General features: G+C 46.6%; 1 protein-coding gene across 2 annotated transcripts; it reads right to left on the bottom strand.

Moving 5' to 3' along the window:
* Positions 1 to 797: 797 nt before the first annotated feature.
* Positions 798 to 22,259, bottom strand: SLC25A44 (solute carrier family 25 member 44). Of its 2 annotated transcripts, XM_054010884.1 has the most exons (6): positions 22,193 to 22,211; positions 17,787 to 17,850; positions 14,908 to 15,027; positions 12,184 to 12,811; positions 7,361 to 7,488; positions 798 to 5,693 (listed from the first exon to the last, which is right to left on the bottom strand). In XM_054010884.1, the coding sequence occupies exons 4-6, from the start codon at positions 12,803 to 12,805 to the stop codon at positions 5,502 to 5,504; spliced, it is 942 nt and encodes a 313-aa protein (XP_053866859.1). In that variant the 5' UTR covers positions 12,806 to 12,811; positions 14,908 to 15,027; positions 17,787 to 17,850; positions 22,193 to 22,211; the 3' UTR covers positions 798 to 5,501. The 2 variants fall into 2 exon arrangements, with proteins under 2 accessions (XP_053866859.1, XP_053866858.1); XM_054010883.1 differs by lacking the exon at positions 17,787 to 17,850 and having other exon boundaries at positions 22,193 to 22,259.
* Positions 22,260 to 24,454: the final 2,195 nt, after the last annotated feature.

Genomic DNA, 24,454 nt, shown 5'->3' with positions numbered 1-24,454 from the left:
GGCTGTAAGTAACTACTATACTTAAAAAAACCAAAAAAACCCCAAAGCTATTAAAGGCCCGTGTGTTTAAAAGTAATCTCAGCGTGTAGGGGCCTGACTTAAGAGCTTCGGTAACACTAGGAAAGTCACTTCAGTGCTGTGTGCTACTTTCACTTCTCTGCCCTATAAGGATAATACACATCTCAAGGGCACACAGGGTGATTTGCTGCACATTCGTAAAGCACACTGCAATAGTTACTCCTTTTCTGCACTCCCCTAGGAGAGAAACACATGGCTGGATAGCGGGTGTAAGGGGAATACTATTACAAATCCCCTAACATGAAAATATGAATGGAAGTGTGCCTAGCACTGACTTCACAAGAGCTCACTTTGAGGAGTACAAGAGCCTTCTCCTTTGCATTTCCCCATCATCAAGAGCAACGTTCCTGTATTATTAGTATGACACCACCGCTTATCTATCTGGTTGAGGGCTTTAGGTGGTACTGAAATAAGTGTCTGACACCCTAAGCCTGCACCCACTTACATGGGTGTAAGTCAAGCATAACTCTTTTGAAGTAAATGGAATTAACAGTTTCACACTGGAGATTAAGGAGAATCAGGCTGCATCTCATAAGTTTCACTTTGACTTATCCCACCTTAGATGTTATAGGTAGAAATGTAACTGTAAAAGATTAGGGCTGCAGTTAATAAGCTGTTACACAAAACAGACTACTGTTGCAGAGGGTAGAAAAAAAATCAAGTTACATTGCAAAATGTAAATTACCCAACTGCGATAGATGTATAATGAGATGATCAAATAAATAATAAAAACTTTAATTACACAAAGACATATTACAGTGCAACAGTGAAACCTGTTAAACATACACAATACATTCACCCAGCATCATATTTTAGAACAGGCACTGAGTCGTATCATTCTGTACTCCCACTGCGACAGACGTAAGCAGTCAGATTCCAACATCATGGCTTTCAAACTCATTCGAAGATTGTATTGTGTTGGGACCCCACTTTATTCCAGCACATCAGTTCCTCTAATACAATGGAAGCCCTACAATGTTCCATTCCCAGATTTCTTCTTGCAGATTGGCATGTAGGTATGGGAAAGTTCAGATCACACCACCAAATATAATAAAAATTAAGATTGGGCCTGAGAGAGTGGCAAAATTTCAAAATACTCAGTTATCTAGGGGGGTTTGCACTTGGGATAAAGACATGCATGGATTTCATCAGGAAACAATTATACCCACTCATCAGTTTACTGATAGGATGATCATCTACTGTACATAAAAACCAGCAGCATATCAGAAAGGGTGGGGACATCAAGAATAAATTGACAATATGGTAACAGATGAGCAAAATTCAATGGAAATACTGTACTACCACAAGTTGTCACAGCAGAGATTAACATAGTCACTCCACAGCTGATAAATGCCCTTGAGCAGAAAAACCAATCTAAATGAATATAACCACAAAGGGTTTGAAATGCTTTATCTGCCAGAAAAGATACACGTTTTAGCCACTACAGGCTGATATATACTATCATTCTGTTGTGACATCCCCAGTGGAAACCCCTGCCTGATTCAGATCTTAAGGACTAATTAGATATACTGAGGCTTGATGGTTTAATGAAAGTGATCAATTACATCTGAACTCGGTGGAGAAGAGGAATAATCCAAACTGGGCACAAAACAGCTGACTGGAGATGCCAGGTTCGTGCAGAAAAATAGAAGGAAAACAGATTGCCTACATTTTTTCTGCAGGACAAAACTGCATCACTTGTAAAAGTTAAATCCAGACTAGCTGAACTGCACATCAGTCTGAAGGGACACTTAACTTGCTATCTAGTCAGTTTCAGAAGGGACTGCGGTTTCACGTACCACATGTCTCAGTCTATGTTTTTCCAGAATGTTTAACCTTGCACGATATATTTAAATTTGACACTTTGCATATAATCATTTTCACTGTTCAACTACCATCACTTTCTCGGTTAGTGATAATCTCTCCTGTTGCTCTGTGAAAGCAATGTTTTTTAAAAATAGGAAAGTGTTGTGAAAGCACAAAAATTGGCAGGGGGACCCCACAGGCAAACGTAGAACCCGAGGGTCTGTCTACACTGGCACGTCGTTGGCCAAACTTTTGTCGTCTGGGGTGTTAAAAAAAAACACCCCGCTGAACGACAAAAGTTTTACCGATGAAAAGTGCCGGTGTGAACAGCGCTTTGTCGGCAGGAAAGCTCCCCCCTGCCAACAAAGAGCAGCTACACTGCGTGCCTTTTAGCGGTACGGCTCTTGGGCACAGCCATGACGCTAAAAGCCTTGTAGGGTAGCCACAGCCTATTTTCAATTCTTTTTCAGTTGACTAGGTTTCAAGTTGAAGGCATCTCTAAGGTTTCTTAAATTTGACAGTGCTCCTTAGATACATAAGATCATTAAGATTGTTCCCCCCCACCCCCAATACCCTCTCTCTTGTTAGAAATTGTCAGATACTGATGTTTAAAAAAAGAAAAAAAAGGGATCCTCATTCAACCAATGTCCCATTTCCTTCTACAGATCAAGACATGGATTCTATGCAAGTGAACATTCCAAATTGAACCATCAAGTCTCGAAAGACAGGATTATAACCTTCATTGCAGAGGCCGCTATTATGGAATGAGCAGATTTCAAACACAAATATCTTTCAACAAGAACAAAAAAAAAAAAAAAAAAAAAAAAAAATCAGAGAGCTGTTTGTTGAATATGCTGCTTTGAGCTGGTTTGTCATACTGGCTCAAGTGTGAAGTGGGTCATTTGACGAACCCAGCTCTTTTCAATTGCAGAAGCACTTAGTGGCATTACCAGCCTCTGTGTGCTGTTTGAAGCCTCAACTGTTTTATTTTTTAAAAATTGTATTGTGCTACATTTAATCCTTTGAGGACAAATTCTGCCCTCAAATCCAGAGACTTCAGTGACAGCCACCTGTATGGACTTCAGAGAGGAGATTCTGGCCTTTTGGTCAGTGCTTTTCAACTCGTTCAGGATCAGTGTCTGGCAGCTATAGCACAGTGTCTGCTCTGCGTGAGGGGATATATTCCAGGTCACTCAATTCAGTTAATAAAACACAGATAGTTAAAAAGAGTAACATGACTCCAGAGTATTTGAAATTGTTTCCCACTAGAAATCATAAGTTACCTGCCTGAGTTAAGAAACCCTTCTGTTTTCAAATGAAAAAGGACTAATTTATCATGGGATACAATTTCAGTTTACTTACAGTCTTGAAGTCCACAGTAGGACTATAATCCTTTGCTATATTTGACGCCTCACCTGCATATCATTTATGATGTTTCATATGTACATTATATATAACACACAAAGCAGCGTGTCCTCCTGCAGCATGCCCAGGAACAGAACTCACAATCCCAGGTAAGTTGAACAAAACGTTCTCCACATTTACTGGTTTAGGACCCACATTTTTTTTCCTGCAAGTTCATGTGGTTCGATTCTTAATGCGGATATTCTCCTCTTGCCCCATCTTTCTTTTTAAGGGAACTGGCTTTTGTATCGTATTACAGATTATAGTGTTTTGAAGAAAGGAGTTCTATACACCGTGCATTCATGCACATAGCTCAGAGGAGAGCAGACTCAGGGTAAGATGTTGGATGTACCAGCTGGCCTTCTTGCCTGTCTAGTTCCTGATATGGTACCCCATCACCATGGTGTGTTAGCACCTCGTGCATGTCATGGTTATCCTCGTAACACCCCATGTGAAGAGTACTATTTTCTCCACGTTATAGAAGGGGAACTGGAGCACTGTGGCCAATGTCACACAGCGAGTCTGTACCTCTATTCTGTGCCCCAGGGCTGGCTGGGCTCACTCTATCCGCAGAGTAAACCAGGAGCTCCTTAAGTCTGTGCACATCTGGGCTCAGGGGAAGCCCATGCCCTACTGAGAGCTAGAAAACAGGTGAACAGCTGAACAAGAGGTGGACAGCTGCAGTACAACAGGATCGGCACCAAGAACTCCTCATGAAGGTAGTCAGATGGATGAAAACAGACAGCCAAGTATCAATCTGTGATATACGAATCAGTTATTTGGAAGAAGTGGGTTATCTACTCGATCTCACTGAGTCCCCACAACCTCAGTAACTAGCTAGGAAAAGCAAGACCTGGGAGCCAGATTCTGCTCTCGATCCCAGGATGCACGTCTGGGGTAACGTGACTAAGAACAGAATCGGACCCACTGAGTACGGGCTCGTGCTGCACAACTTGATTCGGAGCCTTAGTTTGGTAAGAGACAATCCATAGTTTGGAATAAGCTTTTCTCTACAGCAAACGTGGATTAAAACCCCCTTCCTCTCCCCCAGACACAGGATTTTGATCTATTTTGTAGTAATGAACCGTTACTCAGTAGTTGATGCACTCACACCTATCAGGTGTCGATGGACAGGCAGAAGCGATTTTCCTTCTTGCATCCTATGTCAATTAAAGCACGTTCAGCTCCTACTCCTTAAGTCACATTCAATTCAATTTGCTCCTGAAGACAGGGAAGTTGAGCATTTCCATCACTCTCTGGATTTGTTTGTGCCTAAAGAAATTAAGGGTGGGAAGCAGCAGACATTTCCACTGGGTGTAGAATGTTTACACTCACATTTGCCAAGGGCACAGAGTTAACCAGTCAGTCCCTCAATAGATGTCCTCCCCTCCCTCTCCCACCCTGAAAAAAAACAAAACAAAACACACACACAAAACAAAGGATGATTAAAACCTGGATTAGGAGCCATAATTGCCATTAGCCTAAAGAAACAAACAGTTTAAATGTTACTCAACAATTGTGAGCGTCAGAACACCAGCTCTGACACTTGGAAGATGTGTGAGGAAGTGAAATAGTTTCCAAGAATATACAAAAATTATGTACAGATCTATTCAGAAAGTGGTAAGCAAGGTCTTAAAAACTGATCCAGGTATTTGTTACTCTCTTCCCTCATTTTTTAAAAATAAAAAAAGGATGTTTGAGAAAAGTTTTACTATGTACATATATATATTATATATTTTTCCACCTCTCACGGTACCCCTGCAATTAGCAGACTTTCCACCAGGAGGCCCTGCCAGAGTTTGTACATTTCTCCCCATATGGAAATTTGGCAAAATTAAAAGATTAAAATTCATTTCAAGAATAAACTTCTTCTTTTTTTTTTTTTTTTGCTTAAACCGATAGTCTTTAATTTAAGAGAGATCAGGAAATTGTTAGGTTTCACTCACACACCTGGTCGGCCTTGAATGAATTGTTAGTCAAAAGCTTTGCCATACGTTTGTTTTTTCCCCTAAACCGATAGCAGCAGAATGTTGTGTTGCAACAGACCTGGGGAGGTGACTGCAGCTGCTCTTGATTCTGTCCTCTGCTGTGAAGCCACACAATCCTGTAATTGAAGGAGACCAAGGAGAACCCCAGCTGTCTCTCTTTCGCTGAGCTTTTAACCACGGTCTGAATCCATAGGGTTTATAAGCCGCGCTCTCACTCGCTGTTTGCTACCAATGTCTAGAGTCCACAAGCTCTGGGCGGAGGCTCAACTTCTTCAGCGTTTCATACCCCACCACTATGACGATGGTGGAAGGGGTGGCCGATATGATACGGGCGGAGAGGCCTTTAGTGAGGCCCCATGGGCCTTCCTCTGCCATTAGTTGCTTGAAAGTGAGAATGATGGAGCTCTTGCCTTCCACCTGCAAAGCCAAGAGTGAAACCGTTAAGAGAGGCAATTGCTCAGAGAGGCAGCTCAGGCAATGGCAGATAAAACAACTGCATCTGTGGTTGCCTAAGGGGTTGTTCTGCAATAAGATGGGAAGATATTGCACTCTGTCGAGCTCCTTCAAGAGGTATACCATTGAATTGCCTTCTGGTTTTAATTTGAAGGGGGACCATAGAAACTAGAGCACCAGATCAGACTCGAAGTCCCTCTAAATCCGGTGTCCAGAACCAGCTACTCCTGAGAAAGAGGCAAGAAACCCCAAAGACGACTGTAATTGGGACTCCGCAAACCTGCGATCAGACCCTGCCTCAGTTTCCCCACTCCCGGGTAAGCTAGAGGCCAGTTCCTCAGCCAGCATGTCAGTGAAGCTCCCACCAGTGTCAGTATTTCGTTCCCTTTTCCAAATAATCCATTTCTTCAAAGACAAACACAGTTCATCATCACACAGGTAACTCAGGGATTGCCACATGAACCCTCCTAAGACCTATGCCTCAGAGGGCTTCTTCTGCTGCTGCTGCCTACCCAGTGGGATCCTGAGTCACGTCTTGCACCTAGCTAGTGTGGCAAGCCGCCTTCCAGGTCCTTTCCCTAGCCCAGGGTTTCCTGTAGGAGCCTCTCTGCAGCACTCCCAACTAACTGAGGTGCTTGGATTGTTGTCTCACCACCTGATGAGTCACATGTGCAGCTAAACCCAATTCCCTTAAAGGACCAGCCCACCCTGTGACAAGGCAATTACGCAACAACCTGCCCACCGTGGAATTTAACCACTTGCATTATTTTATGTTTGCTCCATCCCCCTGTGTGTTTACATTAGAGACCCCACAAGCCTGGAGTTTGTCGTGGGACAGAATTTCACTTCCTGCTGGGTGCTGCTCACATCCCCAGAGGTGGCTGCCTTTCAGCAGTGCTACATGGATATCATTTGGGGAGGAAAGCGTGCAATGCAGGTGTAAGTTATAGGTTATTCTGGCTGGCTCCTGCTCACTGCCTCACAGCAGCTCTTTACATACTGATGCTGTTACAGTCCGGAGAGCGGAGATCAGGAGAAATGTAGAGGAAAAACAAAAGATGAGCTGGGTATTTTTGTGCTCATCAGGTCAGGAAATAAACCAAATAAAATACACCGGAGAAGCAGGCTGGTATAATTAAATTTAAACTCTGCCAGGGTACTAGCATGAATTCCATGACCATTGTGGAGAGGGATCTTTCCCCTGAGAACAGTGCTACAGATTCCCCTAGAAGTCAGTCCATAGCAAGGTTACATGAAATGTACACAGTATCATTTCTCTGTTCATACCAGTCCGGGAACCCTGTGACCAACAACAGTCTCACAACGTGGCTGTAGCTAACAAGGTTCTGACTCCACTCTGGACAAGCCTTTAATGACACTAGAACAGGAGAAAAACAAAGGGGTATTCTCCCCATTTTACAGACAGGGAGAGTGAGGCACAGGAGTTTTTAAGACCCAATATGCAACAATCCATCGGTCACTTAGAAATAAACGCTAGAAGCCATTGAGAAAAGAGACAAAGTGACTTGCTCACAGCTGCACAGATCAGTGGCAGAGCTGGGACAGAACTTATGCTTTGTGACTCCCAGTCCTGTCCCCTAGACCACATTACCTTTAGGCCGAGCTCTTACCTGCACACGAGCCCTGATGACGTCCATGGGATTGGTCAGAGTGGAAGCCGTTGCAGCTGCGAGTGGCCCAGATATAGCTTGGAGGAGGAGGTGTGGACAGTCTTTAGGTGTCAGGAAAGAGAGCTGTTCTGGGAACGGGAGGGAGAGTAAAGTTACAGACACATGTGTATATATATGTATCTACTCAGCTGTTCCGTACCTCCTTCCAGCCAGAACTCCCAGCATTCACCCATACCAACCTCATGGGGTAGGATCCGTGTTTTGGGGACGGGAAAACTTGTTACATACATATACACTGCTCACATGCCTCAATGTTTCTAGGACTAGCTTGTTTGCTGTACTATAAAGACACTGCACGTTATCTGCAAAGATTCATATTAAATAGCCTACGGAGCAGTCAGTTTAATACTCCAGAAGGGTAGTACCTAGTGAATTGTAACACTGCTTCTTGCAACATCCCTCCAAGTAGAGAACAACGCGTTCTCTAAAGCGCTTACCACACCGTGGGGGCCATAGCTTTCTTCATTCTGGTTTTACATTTTAGTATATTAAGTAACATCATGTGTAGTTTTTAAAAACACACACACTTCTTCAGGAAAGAGGTTTGTTTATCATAGGATCATAGCAATGTAGGGCTAGAAGAGACCATGAGAGGTCATCAAGTCCAGTCCCCTGCTCTGAGACAGGCACATGTAAACCTAGACCATCCCTGACAGGTATTTATCCAACCTCTTCTTAAAAACCTCTAATGATGGAGATTCCACAACCTCCCTTGGAAGTCCATTCCAGAGCTTAACTGCACTTATAGTTAGAAAGTTTTTCCTAATAGCTAATCTAAATCTCCCTTGCTGCAGATTTAGCCCATTACTTCTTGCCCTGCCGTCAGTGGACCTGGACAACAATTGATCACCATCCTCTTTATAACAGCCTTTAACATTTTTGAACAGGTCCCCCCATTCAGTTTTCTTTTCTCAAGACTAAAAACACCCAATTTTTTAACCTTTCCTTGTAAGTCAGGTTTTCTAAATTTTTTTTCATCATTTTTGTTGTTCTCCTTTGGACTCTCTCCAATTTGTCCAAATCTTTCCTAAAGTGTGGTGCTCAGAATTGGACACAGGACTCCAGCTGAGGCCTCAACAGTGCTGAGTAGAGTGGGCCAATTCCCTCCCGTCGTTGACATATGACACGCTTGCTAATATACCCCAGAAAGGTATTAGCCTTTTATGCAACTGCATCACCCTGTTGACTCATATTCAGTTTGTGATCCACTCTAACCCAGAGATCTTTTTCAGCAGTACTGCCATCTGGCCAGTTATTCCCCATTCCCTGTTTGCTGTACAGGTTAGGGTGACCAGATGTCCCTATTTTATAGGGACAGTCCCAATATTTGGGGCTTTTTCTTCTATAGGCGCCTATTACCCCCCACTCCCGTCCCGATTTTTCACACTTGCTGTCTGGTCACCCTGGTACAGGTTCATATTTTAAGATGTGCTTGTGTCTGCTTAGAAAACAAGGAGAGAGCTCTAGAGACTATTTTTGCTGCAAACCCAAAACCCTGGATCATTTCTACTGGTGTACTTTGTGCCTCAGGGCAGGTCACATGACTGTATTGACAGATCAAGACCAGTATAAACTAGAAGCACCAGGAGCTGGAGGAAAGGCATTTTGAGCCTGAGTCCTGGAGGTCTCACCACCTTTCTGGGAAAGCTGACCCAATAACAGAAGTGAAGATGATTCTTTAAAAATAAATATTCAGTTACAAATGATCAGGCTTCGAAAGGAGAGAATGGAGCTTATCTGAACTGTGTACAGTCAAGTGGTCCAAGACCCACGTACCAAGGCAATTCTCTGCAGTGCTAATAGGATCTGCCAACTCTGAGGAGTGAGCTGGACACCTGGGATGCCTGTATTTTTAATGGTGGCAAACGCTGAGAATCAGTGAACTGCACTGTCCTGCAATCTGTTACAGCTAACTTAATTCAATCATCACTGCCAACAAATCCCCCTTGTGGAATGATACACACACACCAAACTGCTAGTGGGAGACAATGATATCACCTGGGCTAGCAACTTTACAGTTTGCTAACAGCCCGAGTATCACCTATATTGTACAAATTAGCTGAGTTCGGAGGCATTCTGCACAGGAACAATGATCTCCTGAAAGGTACAGCTTTGTTATGTAACACAGTGGTTCTCAACCAGGGGGACATGTACCCTTGAGAGTATGCAGAGGTCTTCTAGGGGGTACATCAACTCATCTAGATATTTGCCTCGTTTTACAACAGGCTACAGAAAAAGCGCTAGCGAAGTCAGTGCAAACTAACATTTCATACGACTTTATACTCTATATACTACACACTGAAATGTAAGTACAATAGTTATATTCCAACTGATTTATTTTATAAGAATATGGTAAACAGGAGAAAGTCAGCAATTTGTCAGTAACAGTGAGCTGTGACATTTCTGTGTTTTTGTGTGTTTCGTAAGCAAGTCGTTTTTAAGCGAGGTGAAACTTGGGGGTACGCAAGACAAATCAGACTCCTGAAAGGGGGACAGTCGTCTGGATAGGTTGAGAGCCACTGATGTAATATTAGGTTTAAAACCTACTGAACACAAGCACATCTTGTTTAGACGCCCAACCGCACCTCAACTTGCTTGTAGCTCTATTTGCTGGTTCTGCTAAGGGATTTCATACCCTAGAAGTCTTTTGGAAGCCTAAAGGGACCCAGGTTCCACGCTTGAGAAAGCACAAGTCACACGTATGCAGCAGTTTTAATTTTCAAAACATTGCGTGAACATCAGCTCTTCCACACGCCTGTGGGGGGAGGCAAGTCTGATCCACAAGTAACTGTTGGGGAAGTCCAGGCAGATGTGCCAAGTGACTTGCCCAAGGCCACACACAGCGTAGAAGAGCTGGGATTAATACTCATTCTTGGCTCCCAGTCCTGCGTTTAGACCAGCGGTTCTCAACCTCTCTCTTTCTGAGGTCCCCCCAACGTGCTATACAAACGCCATGGCCCACTTGTGCCACAACGAATGTTTTTCTGCATATCCGGTATATTAAAAGCCAGGGTCAGTATTATGGGGTAGCAAGCAGTGCAACTGCCCAGGGCCCCACGGGGCCCTGTGAAGGTAAGTTGCCCAGGCTTCGGCTTCAGCCCCGGGTGGCAGGGCTTGGGCTTCAGCTTTCTGTCCTGGGCCCCAGCAACTCTAACGCAGGGCCTGTTCTCTGATTTATTTTGGCAGACCCCCTGAAACCTGCTCACAGCCCCCCAGGGGGCCCAGACCCCTGGTTGAGAACCACTGGGTTAGACCATGCCACTCCCTTGCCAGAGCTGAGATCTATCAATGCTTCACTCTCCCCTGATTAAAGAATGGGATACAAGCCACCTGATCCAAGAGATGATGGCTACTCCATGCTCCAGGGGACAGTCATGCCTCCCCTGACCCGCTCTCTGCCAATGTGCCTTGTGCAGAAAACGCCTTTCCAGCCCCTAGTCAATTCAAATGCATGAGTGTGAATCACTCTGATCTCATTCACAGAGATAACAGCCTTGCTCTGAGACGTTTGGGAATATTTATGTAAAAACAATTCCCAAGCAAGGAGAAGAGGTGGACTGACCCTAGGAAAGCTACCCTCCTATACTGCCCCCAGACAATCGCTGCAGCTTGCCTCCTATCAGAGTCGCACTGTGCAGTGCACACGTGCCACGGGGTGGTGGTGAATAACGCCAGCGACCGCGACACTATTTCCTGTGTTCGTCAGACCTCAACAGCAGTGAATGAGATACACTTTTTAATGTGGGCGTGCTTACAAAATTAGCAGACTGAATTCTGAATTAGTAATTTCATAATTACATGCAATACTCCTGGGGGAATTCGGCGCCACTGCGCAATGCAGAATTTTGCAGAACTTAACATTGTGCGTGCAGAATTTCCTTTGCCCCACAGAAATGGGCTACAGTACGGCTAGCTGTCACTGGGCCCGGCAGACCTCAGCTCACACATAGAAGACACTGCTGGGGGGAGGGAGAGGGAGCTAGAGGGTTCCTGGCAGCTGCAGTTCCCAGCATGCCCTGAGGGAAGGAGAGAGCGCTGCGCAGGAAACTCCATGCAAGCCTGGGACCAAGCATCAGGCTGTTTCTCCCTCTGGGTCCCTGGGCTGGGGGGGGAGGGGGGAGGGGAGGGGGGGAAGAGAGGAGCAGGTGTCTGGGCTTGGGGGGCCACGGCTGAGCTCGGGGGGGGGGGCGTGCGGGTATCTGGACAAAGGGGGGGGTCCTGCAGCTGGGCTCAGGGGTGCAGGTATCTGGGGCCAGGGGGCCCCCAGGGCTGGGCTGTGGGGGGAGAGGGGGTTCAGGTGTATTGGCTGGGGGGACCCCACAGCTGGGGAGAGGTTGTGGGTGTCTGGCCCCCCAGCTGGGCTCGGGGGGGGGGGGGAGCGGGGGGAGGAAGAGGACAGAGAAACAGGAACTGGGTTGTCTTTAACTCTATTCCTGGGAGAATTTGTGTGTGTCTCTGTATTGTTACAGACATACTTGCAGACCGGTATTTTGAAATCAATTATCAAAATAACTGAAACTAGTGTGATTATGAAGTGTTATTTTGACAAATAAAATTTGCGAAATTTTGCAGAATTTAAAATATTGTGTGCAGAATTTTTAATGTTTTGGCGCAGAACGTCCCCAGGAGTAATGTTAAAAAAAAAAAAAAAAAATTTTGGATTACTGAAAATCAGGGAGCGTTGACATCTCAGCACTCAGACCCCAAAGTGCCAAGTAGGTGCCCAAGCCAAGTCATGGCGGAAGCTTCCGTGTTTCACCTACCTGCATAGAAGTGGTAGAAAGGCCACCAAACCGCACTGTTGGGAATATAGGTGAGCAGAGAGGCCACGTAGCCCCTGTAGAAGCCTCTCAGTCCGTCCGCGTTGAAGATCTGTACAAGGATATCCTTGGTCTGGCCGAAGACCACGTTACGTTTGCAGTCTTGGTACCGCACTTTGAACCTGCCCATGCTCTCCCCCTCGCGCTGCATCATGAGGTGCTGGGAAACGACATCTATGGGCACTGTGATGCTCTGCGCCACCAGGGAGGCCGAGCCGCCAGCCACCAGCGACTTGACGACGTTGCTGTTGTTGTACTTGGAGACGTACTTGCGGGTGAGCTCGTAGGTGGTCACGTAGCACTGGCCTGAAATCAGGGTGAAGGTGTTGACCAAAAAGCCCCGGTACAGCCCAGCTGCTCCTTCCGCCCGTAATATCTTCACAAAGGCGTCGAAGGTCCCATTGTAGAGGCTCTTGCCCTTCTGGACCTGAAGCCGTGTTCGGATGAGCGTGAAGGGGTAAACACTCACCCGGATCATCATGGTCATGCAGACACCGAACACATAGAACTTCTTCTTGTCCAGATGCTCCCACTCGATGATCGGGATGTTGCGTTTGTCCTCCATAATTCCCTGGAATGCAGGGGAAGAAAAATTAGTGACCATCAGATACTCCCCTCCACCTTCCAAAGGAGCAGACTAAGGGACTTTTTGGATTAAGCCTCCTTTCTCCGTTGGGCCCTGCAGTAACCTTCCTGCTAGCCAAGGGCTGGACTAAGCAAGCTTAAGAAACAGTCATTATTATAAACAATGATGTTGGTGGGGCCTGAGTGAAACAAGTGGGGTAGCCTCTTGGGCAACCAGCACCCAAGCTCTGATTGCCTGGGGGGCAGTGATGGGTAAATCTGAGGATCCCACAGTCTGCTAGCAGTCAACGAGAAGGCAAGATGTTGCCATTAACAGATGAACACAAATAACCAGAAGGTGGCTATAGGAACTTTGTACATGAGGACCCACCTGGCTTATTCAAGCCTCTTGAGCATAGATGTACCTAGGTGGTCACTCAACAGGATTTGCCATGAGGCCCCATCGGGGTGTTGCTGAGTTTACCAGCAGTTATCCCTTGACCCAGTTAAGAGGTACACAATTGATTTCCCTCACCTGCCGTTTTCTGAGATTAACCACTCTAGCATACTACCAGCAGAAAGTGGATCAGCTGCCCACATCATGCTAGTCTCCAGTGGGGTGGGTAAAAATGTATTTAAAAATGTTTTTTTGTTCTTTTAAATTTAAATTAAATTCAGGTTTATTTTTTAAAAATAAATTTGAACTAATGACAATCTACGGTAAGCCTAAATTCATTGTAATCTATTAAAATAACACTTTAAATACAAAAAATATTAAGTACTACATATTTGCTGACAAGTTTTAAGGAAAATCAAACCACTGAACTGGGGCAAGTCACTGGCTAAGCACCTGGAACCAGAGTCTGACGTGCCAAACCAGTTTTAGGCATATTCAGAAGATGCAGAGAAAATATTTTCTTCACTTCAGTTTTTTCAACTAGTTCAGGTCAATGACTAGTTCAAAGTTAAGAAACCAATTGGGAGTCTCCTCTTCCAATCTATGAATAAAAACTAGGTGTGAGAGGACAAAATCTGCTAGTTCTTGAAGGACAGTGACCAGAAATTATCAGTTCAATTCATTAGCCTCAGAGAATACTTCCTTTGTTTAATAAATCAGGGCAAGTCTACACTACAAAATTAAATGGACCCAAGTTAGGTTGGTGTACTGCCACCACAGAAACTACCCTGGCATGTCAGCCCTGCGCTTACATCCCTTGTTGCTGCCTTTGACAGCCTGAACTGCATCAACCTAACTATCTCGACCTAAGTATTATGCCTCTCACGAGGTGGAGTTATAAAGTTGGTGTAGTGGGCAACTTACAACAGCAGGACCAACCTTGTGGCGTCATTGACGCTTACAGAGTTAGAACAACATCAGCTGCCCTACGTTGACCTAACTCTGTAGTATAGACCAGGCCTCAGTTAATTTCAAAGGCAATACATGTTTTGATAAACTTTTTTTCCTTATGTACCCAGTGCATTTAGGGTAGTTTGATTTAATAAAAAAAAGTTTAATGCTGTTCTTGTGCATTTTTAATTCAATTTGAATTTCCAAAAAGAGCTTGACTCATATCATAAGCAAAAAAACTAATCTAGCAAGAAATGCATCATTCACCATTTTCTAACGTAATAAAAATGTAAAAATTAAGACTCTCAACAAGGATACTACAGAACTGCTTAAATAATCGTGCATAGATATGGTGTATCCTTCTGATTAGCAAAAAAGCACCACCACATATAGTGCAAAGGCCACGTTTAACTGCAAATCAATATGTTTTAATGATTACCAACCCATGAAAATCAATCTTTATTTAGGAAAATACAAATGGAAAACGTGACTTAAATCAAGGTTTCCTAGTTGATTTAAATGACGATTAAAATCCACCCTGCTCTCCAGAATAAGGGAGAACCTCCCTTCATGTATCTTGACTTTAGTTTCCTTTGGAGTGGCATGGGTATGATCCAACTATTCCAGCTCTATGACATACTGAAATCTTGGTATAGACCACACCCCTCTGTGCCTCAGTTTCCCCCTCTGTAAAATAATGCTTACTGACCTTTGTGAGATGCTTTGAGATCTATGGATGAAGAATTAAATATTACCTCTTATTGAACATGCAGAGCAGGAAAATTGCTTGGCAACCAAGGCAGCTTCTCCCCTGTCATTCTGAGTTCACTGGTGCTGCTGGACTTCAGGATCCTACCCTTCAGGTCCTAGGCTGTCTACAAAAGTAAACGGGGATATGTTCTGAAATCTCTGATTCATCGCCTGAATCACAGCTGTTTTTTTCCAGGTTCCTCTAATTTTTGCCTCCCCCTCACTGATTGGAAATGCAAGTCAAGGGGTAAAGTGAAGAATAAGGATTAAAGGGAGGAGGAAGTGAGACCACAGATGTAAACAAGCACAGAATTATGCAGCACCTCTAAGGGGAAGGCAAAGAGCCGGAAAAGAAAATTAGCAAAGATCATGGTTCAAGGAGCCCCCAGCCAAGGAGTGCAGGTTGTACTTTGATGAACTTCGTTCATTCTAGCCATAATCACTTTCGTTACTAGATAATCTTCTCTGGTGCAATAATCCTGAAATACCCGTTATGCCTCCAGCTATGGCTGCACTCGCAGGGTCAGGGATCAGAACGGAGTTTCAGTAAACACAATGACTCCTTGGGGCCACATGGACATTCATGCCACAGAGCACTGTGGTCTCCAGCAGCAGGATGCAGTAAGAGGCTACTCACAATTCAGTTTCCCCCTTCAACCCAGCCGACCCTATTTAACCCAGGTCTCTCTCCTCGCCTAACAACCCACCATCTGATCTCTGCTGAATTGCCCACCGTGCCATAAGCCAATGAGTGCCAACCTTTGTGCGGATGTTTCTCTCTGGGATAAGATTCTGAGCTGTTCGTACCACCTCGCATTGAACTGTTGTTTTCTCACCTGCTGCAAAGTTTGAGCGGATGGTCTGGAGCAGGCCTAGCTCCTTGCAGAGTTAGGCACACACGAAGGAACAGGAGAAAGGCAGCAGGGGCGCTCCAGGACAAAGCCCAGAGGCACTTTGCTGAGCTAAGACGGGAATGCTAGAGCACAAGTCTGGGTGGTTGGGAACCACTCCACTGTCAGCAGCCTCCCCAGATGATAAACTCTTTGCCCTCCCATACGTGAGGCAGTACTGGGTGTGAGGGGGGAATGTATTACAGGAAAGGATTCTAGCCTTTATGCACTTGAGATCATTCAAAACCACTGGCTGTAGGTTTCCATTTCCTGCGGAGATGCAAAGAACAGTGATGGCGCCCCTCCACGCCAGTGACCTGAACTGATCTGGGCGTTTCATAAACCAAAGGAAAGCTCATGATCTGCGTAAGAGATAAGAAGAGCGGCCAATAGGTCCCCCAGATTTCTCACTAGAAAGTCTGTTTACTATCTCAAGTAAAGCCAAGGAAGGCAGCAGGTTGTACTTTGCTGGTTCCATTAGTCAGTTTCCGACTATCAGCAGAAACAGAGGTATTTGATTTTCATACAATTCCCGTAAACTGAAAACAACCCCCTTAAAATCAGTGCTGAAGTGGTGGAAAGATACAATGCCCAGGCAGCAGCCCTCAGTGGCAAGCGCTCCCGAAATGCATATAAATGAGAGACTTGACAGAGAAAGCCATGGCAGCTCACGGGCTTCTGTGATGACACCCCTCTCAGGTGACACTATCTCTGCCCCACGCCCTTGTAGCTACAGGCTCTAAAGCATCATACTAAAGTTAGCCGCATAGCAGTGGCTTGCAAGAGAGCTCTCTGAAGTTGAGGACGCTCATATTTCACTCTGAAGAGATGGCTGGTGGTAGGCCTGACCCATGAAAAGTGTGTTTAGATACATTCATAAACTCTACAGGAAAAAAACCCCATGAGCGTAATAGCTTGGATTTCTATAGCACCTGACCTATCATCTCAGGATCTCAGACAGGATTCTTCACACACCCAGGTATAGACCAGTATTGTTAGCTCCATTTTACAGACATGGAATCGAAAGTACATAGGTGAGGGGATTTGCTCCAAGGTCCCATACTTAATCAGTGGCAGAGGAAGGAACAGAGCTCCGGCTTCGTGAACAACTCCCCTCGTCTGTCTCTAACCACTCAGGCTGGGCCAATGGAAGGCCAATTTTGCCAGTAAGGCTTTCTAGTATGCTTCCCTCCTCTGGCAAAGTATGCCCCAACCCACCATAGACTTCACAGATCTCAATCTGGGAACTCCCCACCAGACAGTGTGTGTCACTAAACATTACCAAAAAAAAAAAAAAAAAAAGCCAAAATAAAGTTATAATATCCAACTGGAGCCAGATTATTGTTAAACTGAACATTTCCCATTCCAGATCAAAGTCTCTTCCCCGGGTTCAGTGTAGAAAAGTTATATCTGTCAGAGAACATCCTGATTATGTAACACAAAGGCCAGAGCCATTCAGCTTTAGCCACAACTTGCTTCAAAGGGCTTGTCTACACTTGAAAGTTATTTCAGATGAAGGTAAAATTTAAAGAGCAACAGCTCCCTGTGTGGACACACTTATTATGGCAGAGTGCCTTTTCCCAGTTTTGTTTAATCCACTTTGAAAGCAATAGCTATTCTGGTCAATTTCCCTGTGTAGACAACCCCTAATCATACAGATCAAGACAGAAGTGATAATGCCGGTGACTGCAGGGACCCTATGTTTGCAACCTACCAGGAAACCCAAAGACAGTCAGATGGAATAGGTGTTACGTTATTACGAAGGGCTTGATTCTCAGGTACGCTAAGGCCTCTTTCTTTACACAGCTCTGGCAGTGAAAGGGAGCTGCAAGGTTTAACTGTAATTCATGCCTATTTTAAAGCCATTTTACACTGTCAGAGTGATAAAAAGAGGCCTTATTGTAAACAAGAATAAGGCCTCAAATTTCAGGCTCCATCAATAAAGGTCAAGTAACCAAGACTATGAGAGAAATGTGCTTGATAAAACAACTTACATATTTGCTTATTCCCTTAGAAGGAAATAGAGGATTTTAGGGTGATGAAATCCCTTCAAAAGTCCTTTAAATTTAAAAGAAAAGAAAAAAAGTTTGCTTACTATCCGCTAGCAAAACGTTTACAGAACATCAGCAAACATTTTTATAGGCTTATTGCAACTTCTACTCATGTTCAGACTGGACAGTGAGGTTGAAAATACCACATGGTATTTGCAAAACAACAATCTGAATGAAAATAAAAGGTATCCTATTTTACCTGGTACAAAAATAAAACCACGACTCACTGCTTCCATCAACTGAAGGAGACAAATGAATATAAGAAAGCTAAGGGCTTGTCTACACATAAAAGTTGTACCACTTTAACTACACCAGTATAGCTAAAGCAGTATAACCCTCTGTAGTGTGGGGAGATAGATACAGATATATAAAAGTGATTAAACTGGTATAGCTATTCCCATACAAGAAGGGGAATAAGCTAAATCATTATACGGCATCTTTGTACCAGAATAACTGTGCCCACACTCCAACTATTTCAACATAAAAATCACACCCCCTAACCAAACAGTTACACCGGTGGAACTTTCAAGGGTAGTCCAGCCTTCAACCCAGTCTGCTCCGCTGCTCAAGTTACTTTAGAAGTAACACAGCGAGGTGAAAAATCATATTGACTTTACCTGTGTTATTAGTATCACCACTGATTATTAAATCAATGGAACTAGGTGAGGTCTAGTTTACTTCTCAGAGTATGCTCATTGTGGACAATGACACACTGGTCACTTTCACTTTCGGGTCTAGTCAGTTTCATTGTTTGGCTCTCAAGCTGTTGCAGGAGCTGCAATGTTTGGCTTGTAAGGCCTTCCCTCCAGGGACAGGAGTTTTACAAGTTCAAGGAAATATTTGCATTGGTTTTAGGTTCTATACTGTGTTGATTTTATTACTGAGGCCATCAGCTCCTCGGGGGAAGAGACTGTACTTTCCTCTATGTCTTGTTCATAACCACGTTCATTTGGAATCGAAATCTAACAGACAATGTTGCTTTAACCCCATTGTTTGCAAGTGATGGAAACAGGGCTATGACAGTGGATTAATCGCTAAAGGAGATGTGAGCGGGAGAGGAGTGCCTGGCATGACTAGGAATGTTTTGATTAAATATACTGGGCAAACTCCTTGCCCCACTGAAATCAATGGGAGTTTTGCCTTTGACTTCAGTGGGGCCAGGATTTCACTTCTTATGCTTCCAGAATTTAAACCTAAGGCCTTGGTCAACACAATGATCTCATTAGAAGACTTACTTCCACCCTCAGACACTCCCTTCCCACCTTTTAAACACCACCCTCCCCACACAAAACAAAACAAAGATAAAAAATAACTGCCAAATTCGCCAATCCCTAAGACCCACACATTAAAAAAAAAACCCAACAACTCACCAATCACTCCTTCCCCCCCACCAAATAGCATGCAGCCAGTATGAAATTTCCAGACCACACACATCATTCTGCTTGTATCTTTTATACCTTTCTTCTGCCCTTTGTTTTGACTATTTAGATTGTAAGTTCTTGGGAGCAGGGGCTGTCTACACACATATTTTACAGAGCCTAGCACAAGAGGGCTCCATTCTCAGGTGGCCTCTAGCCACTACCATAATGAATGACTCCCCCACTTTGGGGGTAAGGACATGGAGACCATTTGTTAACTTGCTCTCGTCTAGCCCAAAAGTCCATGGAACTTGGGCAGCCAGAAGCCTAAAACTACCCATAAATAGGTCTATATTTATACAGAGAGCTGCGTGACTCCTCACTGAGAACAGAAGGAAACTATTTTCTTGAAGTTGTACCTGGTGGTTAAGGCAAATGATTAGGAAGGAGGACTCCTAGGTTCCGGTTTCTGGCTCTGCCACTGCCTGGGTGTGTGATCTTGGGCAAGTCATTTCCCCTTTCTGTGCCTCAGTTTCCCCAGTTCTAAAATGGGGGCACTACCTACCTACCAAGGGTATGTGGAGAGTTAAAGTGGTATGAAAACCTCAGCTGAAAAATGAAGAAGTGCAGAATATTTCTCTGGGGGAAATCTAAACCAAGTCCATATAATTTTCTAAGAGGCTTGACGGATGTCTTCGGATAATCCCAGTCCTTCAGAAAATACACTTTGCCCGGTGGGCTCATGTGTAGTTGCAGCAAAATTTGTGCATAACAAGGCTTTGGTAGCCTGTGTCAAAGGAGGCCAAGCAATGATGGGAATTAAGAGCTCAACCTAGTCTCAAACACAATTGATCAACACAATTTGTACCCCTTTAACACAGCCTGGCCAATCTGTGTTATAAACTTTTTGCTGCAACGATGTTTCAACGTGATTCTTTGGCCAATGAAGACAGGGCCTTTGTTTGCTCCAAACTAGGAGAGATCTCCCCGTCAGCATACTAATGCCTTAGCCTGGAGTCCTGGGTGGGCTGAGAAACTGCCTCTCCAAGATCTATGTTGCCTCTGGACTCTCTCTAAACACAGGAGGTCAAACATTCCCAAAAGCAAGGCCACTGAGTCTCTCCTAATTTTAATTCTTATCTCTGTACTAAACCAGAGGGAACCTGGGCTGGTTAGGTGACTCGGCATTACTAATTTTTAATAAACACTTCACACTTTTATACCATTTTTATCCAAGGATTAAAAAAATACATCTTTTATAAACATAAGGCCTCACAGTGCCGCTAAGCATCACCCTCATTTTACACAGAGTGAAGCTGAGTCATGGAGAGGTTAAGACCAACACTTTCAAACACATCCACTGATTTCAGTTGCTTCAATTTTTGGGCACCCAAATTTGGACATTCCGCAGCTGGTTTTCAGACGAGGCAAGCACCCACAACTCAGGTTCAGAGCTGACTGGGGTGACCTGCTGGCTGTCTGGAAAGATCCAAAGCTGCTCTTAAAATCATAGACTATCCGGGTTGGAAGGGACTTCAGGAGGTATCTAGTCCAACCCCCTGCTCAAAGCAGGACCAATCCCCAACTAAATCCCCAAATGGCCCCCTCAAGGATTGAACTCACAACCCTGGGTCTAGCAGGCCAATGCTCAAAGCACTCAGCTATCCCTCCCCTTCTGATCTACTGTACAGATCGTGAACTTTCCCTTGTTTTATGGAATGTGCAGATCAGTTCAGGTCACTGGTAAGGGCTACTCCTTGGAGTGGAGGGGCAGGCGCTGCACAATTCTTGTTCCCAGCACCTTTGAAAACAAAGCTATAGGTATTTAATTCAGGGCACCCAAAAATGGACACATGCAGAAGTCAGTGGACATTTGCAAGTTTTGGCAGAAGTGACTTGAGCAGAGAACAGGACTCTTATATTCCCAGCTTCTCAAACAGCACCCCTTTTTGACTCCACCATCATTTCACATTACTGCCTAGCCTGCAGCCTTATCCCCAGCACCCCAAGCTGAGTGCTGCACCTCAAGCCCCCGCCCCCCCCACCAGGCCTTGCCACCCCAACTGCCCCTCTTCCTATGACCTCCCCCAAGTTGTGTCCTGCCTCATCCTCCCTTCAAACTGTCCCCAGCCGGTTCCCCTCCAGTGTTCTCCCTATTTGCCCTCCCACAAGCCCCCCCCCGATATCTTCCCCAGATGCACTCAAATACCCTTCTCCCTGGACCCTCCCCCAGCTCAACATCCCCCAACTGCCCCTCCCCAGCCTCTGTCCCACCTTGCTCCCACCCCATCCCAGAGCCTCCCACTGCACCCCCAGCGCCTCAACTGCCTCACCCTGCCCCCAACTGCCTCTCCAGCCCCCCCAATTATCCCCCCCAACTATCCCCCCAGCCCGCCCCTGCCCCCCAACTATCCCCCCAGCCCGCCCCTGCCCCCCAACTGCCCCTGCCCCCCAACTGCCCCCCAGCCCGCCCCTGCCCCCCAACTGCCCCCCAATTATCCCCCCAACTGCCCCCCATCCCGCCCCCCAACTGCCCCCCAATTATCCCCCCAACTGCCCCCCATCCCGCCCCTGCCCCCCAATTATCCCCCCAACTGCCCCCCATCCCGCCCCTGCCCCCCAATTATCCCCCCAACTGCCCCCCAATTATCCCCCCAACTGCCCCCCATCCCGCCCCTGCCCCCCAATTATCCCCCCAACTGCCCCCCAGCCCGCCCCTGCCCCCCAATTATCCCCCAGCCCGCCCCTGCCCCCAATTATCCCCCCAACTGCCCCCCATCCCGCCCCTGCCAACTGCCTCTCCACCCCCTCAATTATCCCCCCCTGCCCCCCAACTGCCTCTCCCCGGTCGCACCCCCCAAGGTGGGCCCTGTCCCAAAGCCCGCCCCGCCCCGCCGAGCCCCCCATACGCCGCCCCCCCCCCGCAAGGCGAGCCCGGTCGCAGGGCCCCCTTGGCACCCCCCCGCTCCCAGCGCGGCCGCCCTCACTCACCTCGAGCGGGCCCCTGCTCCGCCCCCATGGCGCCCCCGAGACCCGGGCCAGCAGCAGCCCCGCCCCGGCCGGAAGTCCGCGGAGGGAGGCGCGGCTCGCGTAACCGTCCGCTCGGCCAATGACCTGCTCGCTCCCCCCCCCCTCTCCGCGCCATCTTAGGTGAGGGCAGAAGCCTCGCCCGTCCCGGTTCCCCTCGCGTGATTCTTGGCCTTAACAAAGATGGCGGCCGCCCTCCCTTGCCCCAGTCAAACATGGCCGCCCGCAAGGCTTAGTCGTGCAATGAGCATGCGCGCTCACCGCTTCCTCCCCCTCCCCCCCAGCCTGAGTTCTGAGACATGCCTCTTGCAACATCCAGGGGTGGGCTGCAGAGGAGAGAGGGGGAGGGGAGGGGATGGTACCCCTTTGAGTTGGTGGGTCCTGATCTGGGGGAGGGGGGCTTGGCCAGGTTGGGGGGGCTGTCTGAGGGCTAGAAAAGGAGGTTCACCAAGGAATTTTTCAGGGGGCGGCTCCCCATGGAGTGTGTAATTGGTGTTTCCCGCGTGGGGTGGAAGGTGGTGACAACTAGTGATATTTTTTTCCAGGTTCTCTCGAGGTGTTTGGGGGTAGGGGGGCCACCCACACATTCCCGGACGTTCTGGACATGGCGTGGGTCTGCTCCTGCTGGCGTGACCTGGGACACATGTTGCCTGCGAGGTCATGCTGACGAGGGATGCCTTTTTTGAAGAGCACGCTGCAGGGGAGGGGGGTATTTTTAAGCGCTCACTGCCCTGCCCCTGCCGGTGCCACCCGGGATGCATGGGGCCTGCAAGATCACGCCGCACGGGTGTGTGCGGGTGCCATGCCATTTTTCACCTCCGGCAGTGTTACTTTGCGTGCAAGGTCATGCTGGCAGGGGCAGAGCGGTGCGCTCTTAAAAACGTCATCCCCCACCCAATACCGGACAAAACCATTGTCCCGGATGGGGGACAAACCCTCGAAAAGCAGCACGGTCCGGTTTAATACCAACCCATTCCATGATGTGATCTACTTCTCTGGATGAGTGTCCTTGTTTGGTGAAGGTGGTGTTAAGTGGGTTGAGGTGTGTATCCTGGACTTCCTCCTTGGAGCCTATTCTGTGGTAGCTGAGGGCCCGGCGGTAGATAACAGATTTTTTGGTGTGTTTGGGGTGGTCACTGGCGTAGATGCCGACTCCATGGGTGCTCCAAATAGTGCCCACACAGCAGCGACCTGCCAATCACCTGTTCAGCGGTGGGCAGGAGGGGATGGAGCGGGGGCAGGGTATGCTCGGGGAGGGGGCAGGAAGAGGCAGAACAAGGGTGGGACCTTGGGGAAAGGGGTGGAGTGGGGGTGGAGCCTCAGGGCAGAGTGGGGGATGGAGCATCCACCCAGAATAAAAGTTGGCACCTGTGGTCACTGGATATCTGTGAAGGTAACCCCCCAACCTCTCCAAGCTCATCATCAGAAGCAAGCGCCCCACGGACACGGACCCACCAACTCAAAGCAGTATCAGACCCTGCTGTAACAACATGCAAAACCTGAAGACATCTCGCCACGGCTACAAAGATTTATAATACCCAGAACACACCTTTCAAGATCCAGGGGTCCTACATCTACCTGCCTATCACAACATGTGGGGTACCTCATCCAGTGTGCTAAGGGCCCCAATAACTAGGTGGGTGAAACTAGACAATCACTACGCTCTCAAATGAACTCATACAGAAAAACGATAAAGGACAAAAACACCATATCGCCCATAGGTGAACGCTTTTCACCAAATGATCACTCCATATCAGACCTCTCAGTCCTCAGCCTCAAAGGAAACCTGCACAACACCTTCAAAAGACAAACCTGGGAGCTTAAATTCATAACTTTGCTTGGCATTGGCTATCACAGTCTTAATAACGATTGTCGGAATAAGCCATAAATCCAATCTGTAACCCACTAACCCCCCTTTTTGTCCTGTAGCTGCCGGGGTGTTAATGAGCTACTTCGCCTTGCAGGGTCCCTTAGAATATGTGGTAACTCCTTATGCTAAACAATGTTCCATCTTGTATTTAGCTGTGACACTCCTGAGTACCTTTCCCTGACCTGAAGAAGAGCTCTGTTACTCCAGGGAGAATTCTGCACCACTGCGCAATGCAGAATTTTGCAGAAATTAACCCTTTGCGCACAGAATTTCCTTCCCCCACAGAAATGGGCAGCAGAGAAGACACTGCTGGGGGAAGGGAGAGGGAGCTAATGGTTCTTGGCAGCTACAGTTCC

Source organism: Malaclemys terrapin, chromosome 21 (assembly GCF_027887155.1).
Source record: "Malaclemys terrapin pileata isolate rMalTer1 chromosome 21, rMalTer1.hap1, whole genome shotgun sequence".
Classification (NCBI taxonomy): Eukaryota; Metazoa; Chordata; order Testudines; family Emydidae; genus Malaclemys; species Malaclemys terrapin.
This window is presented reverse-complemented; position numbering and strand designations above follow the sequence as displayed.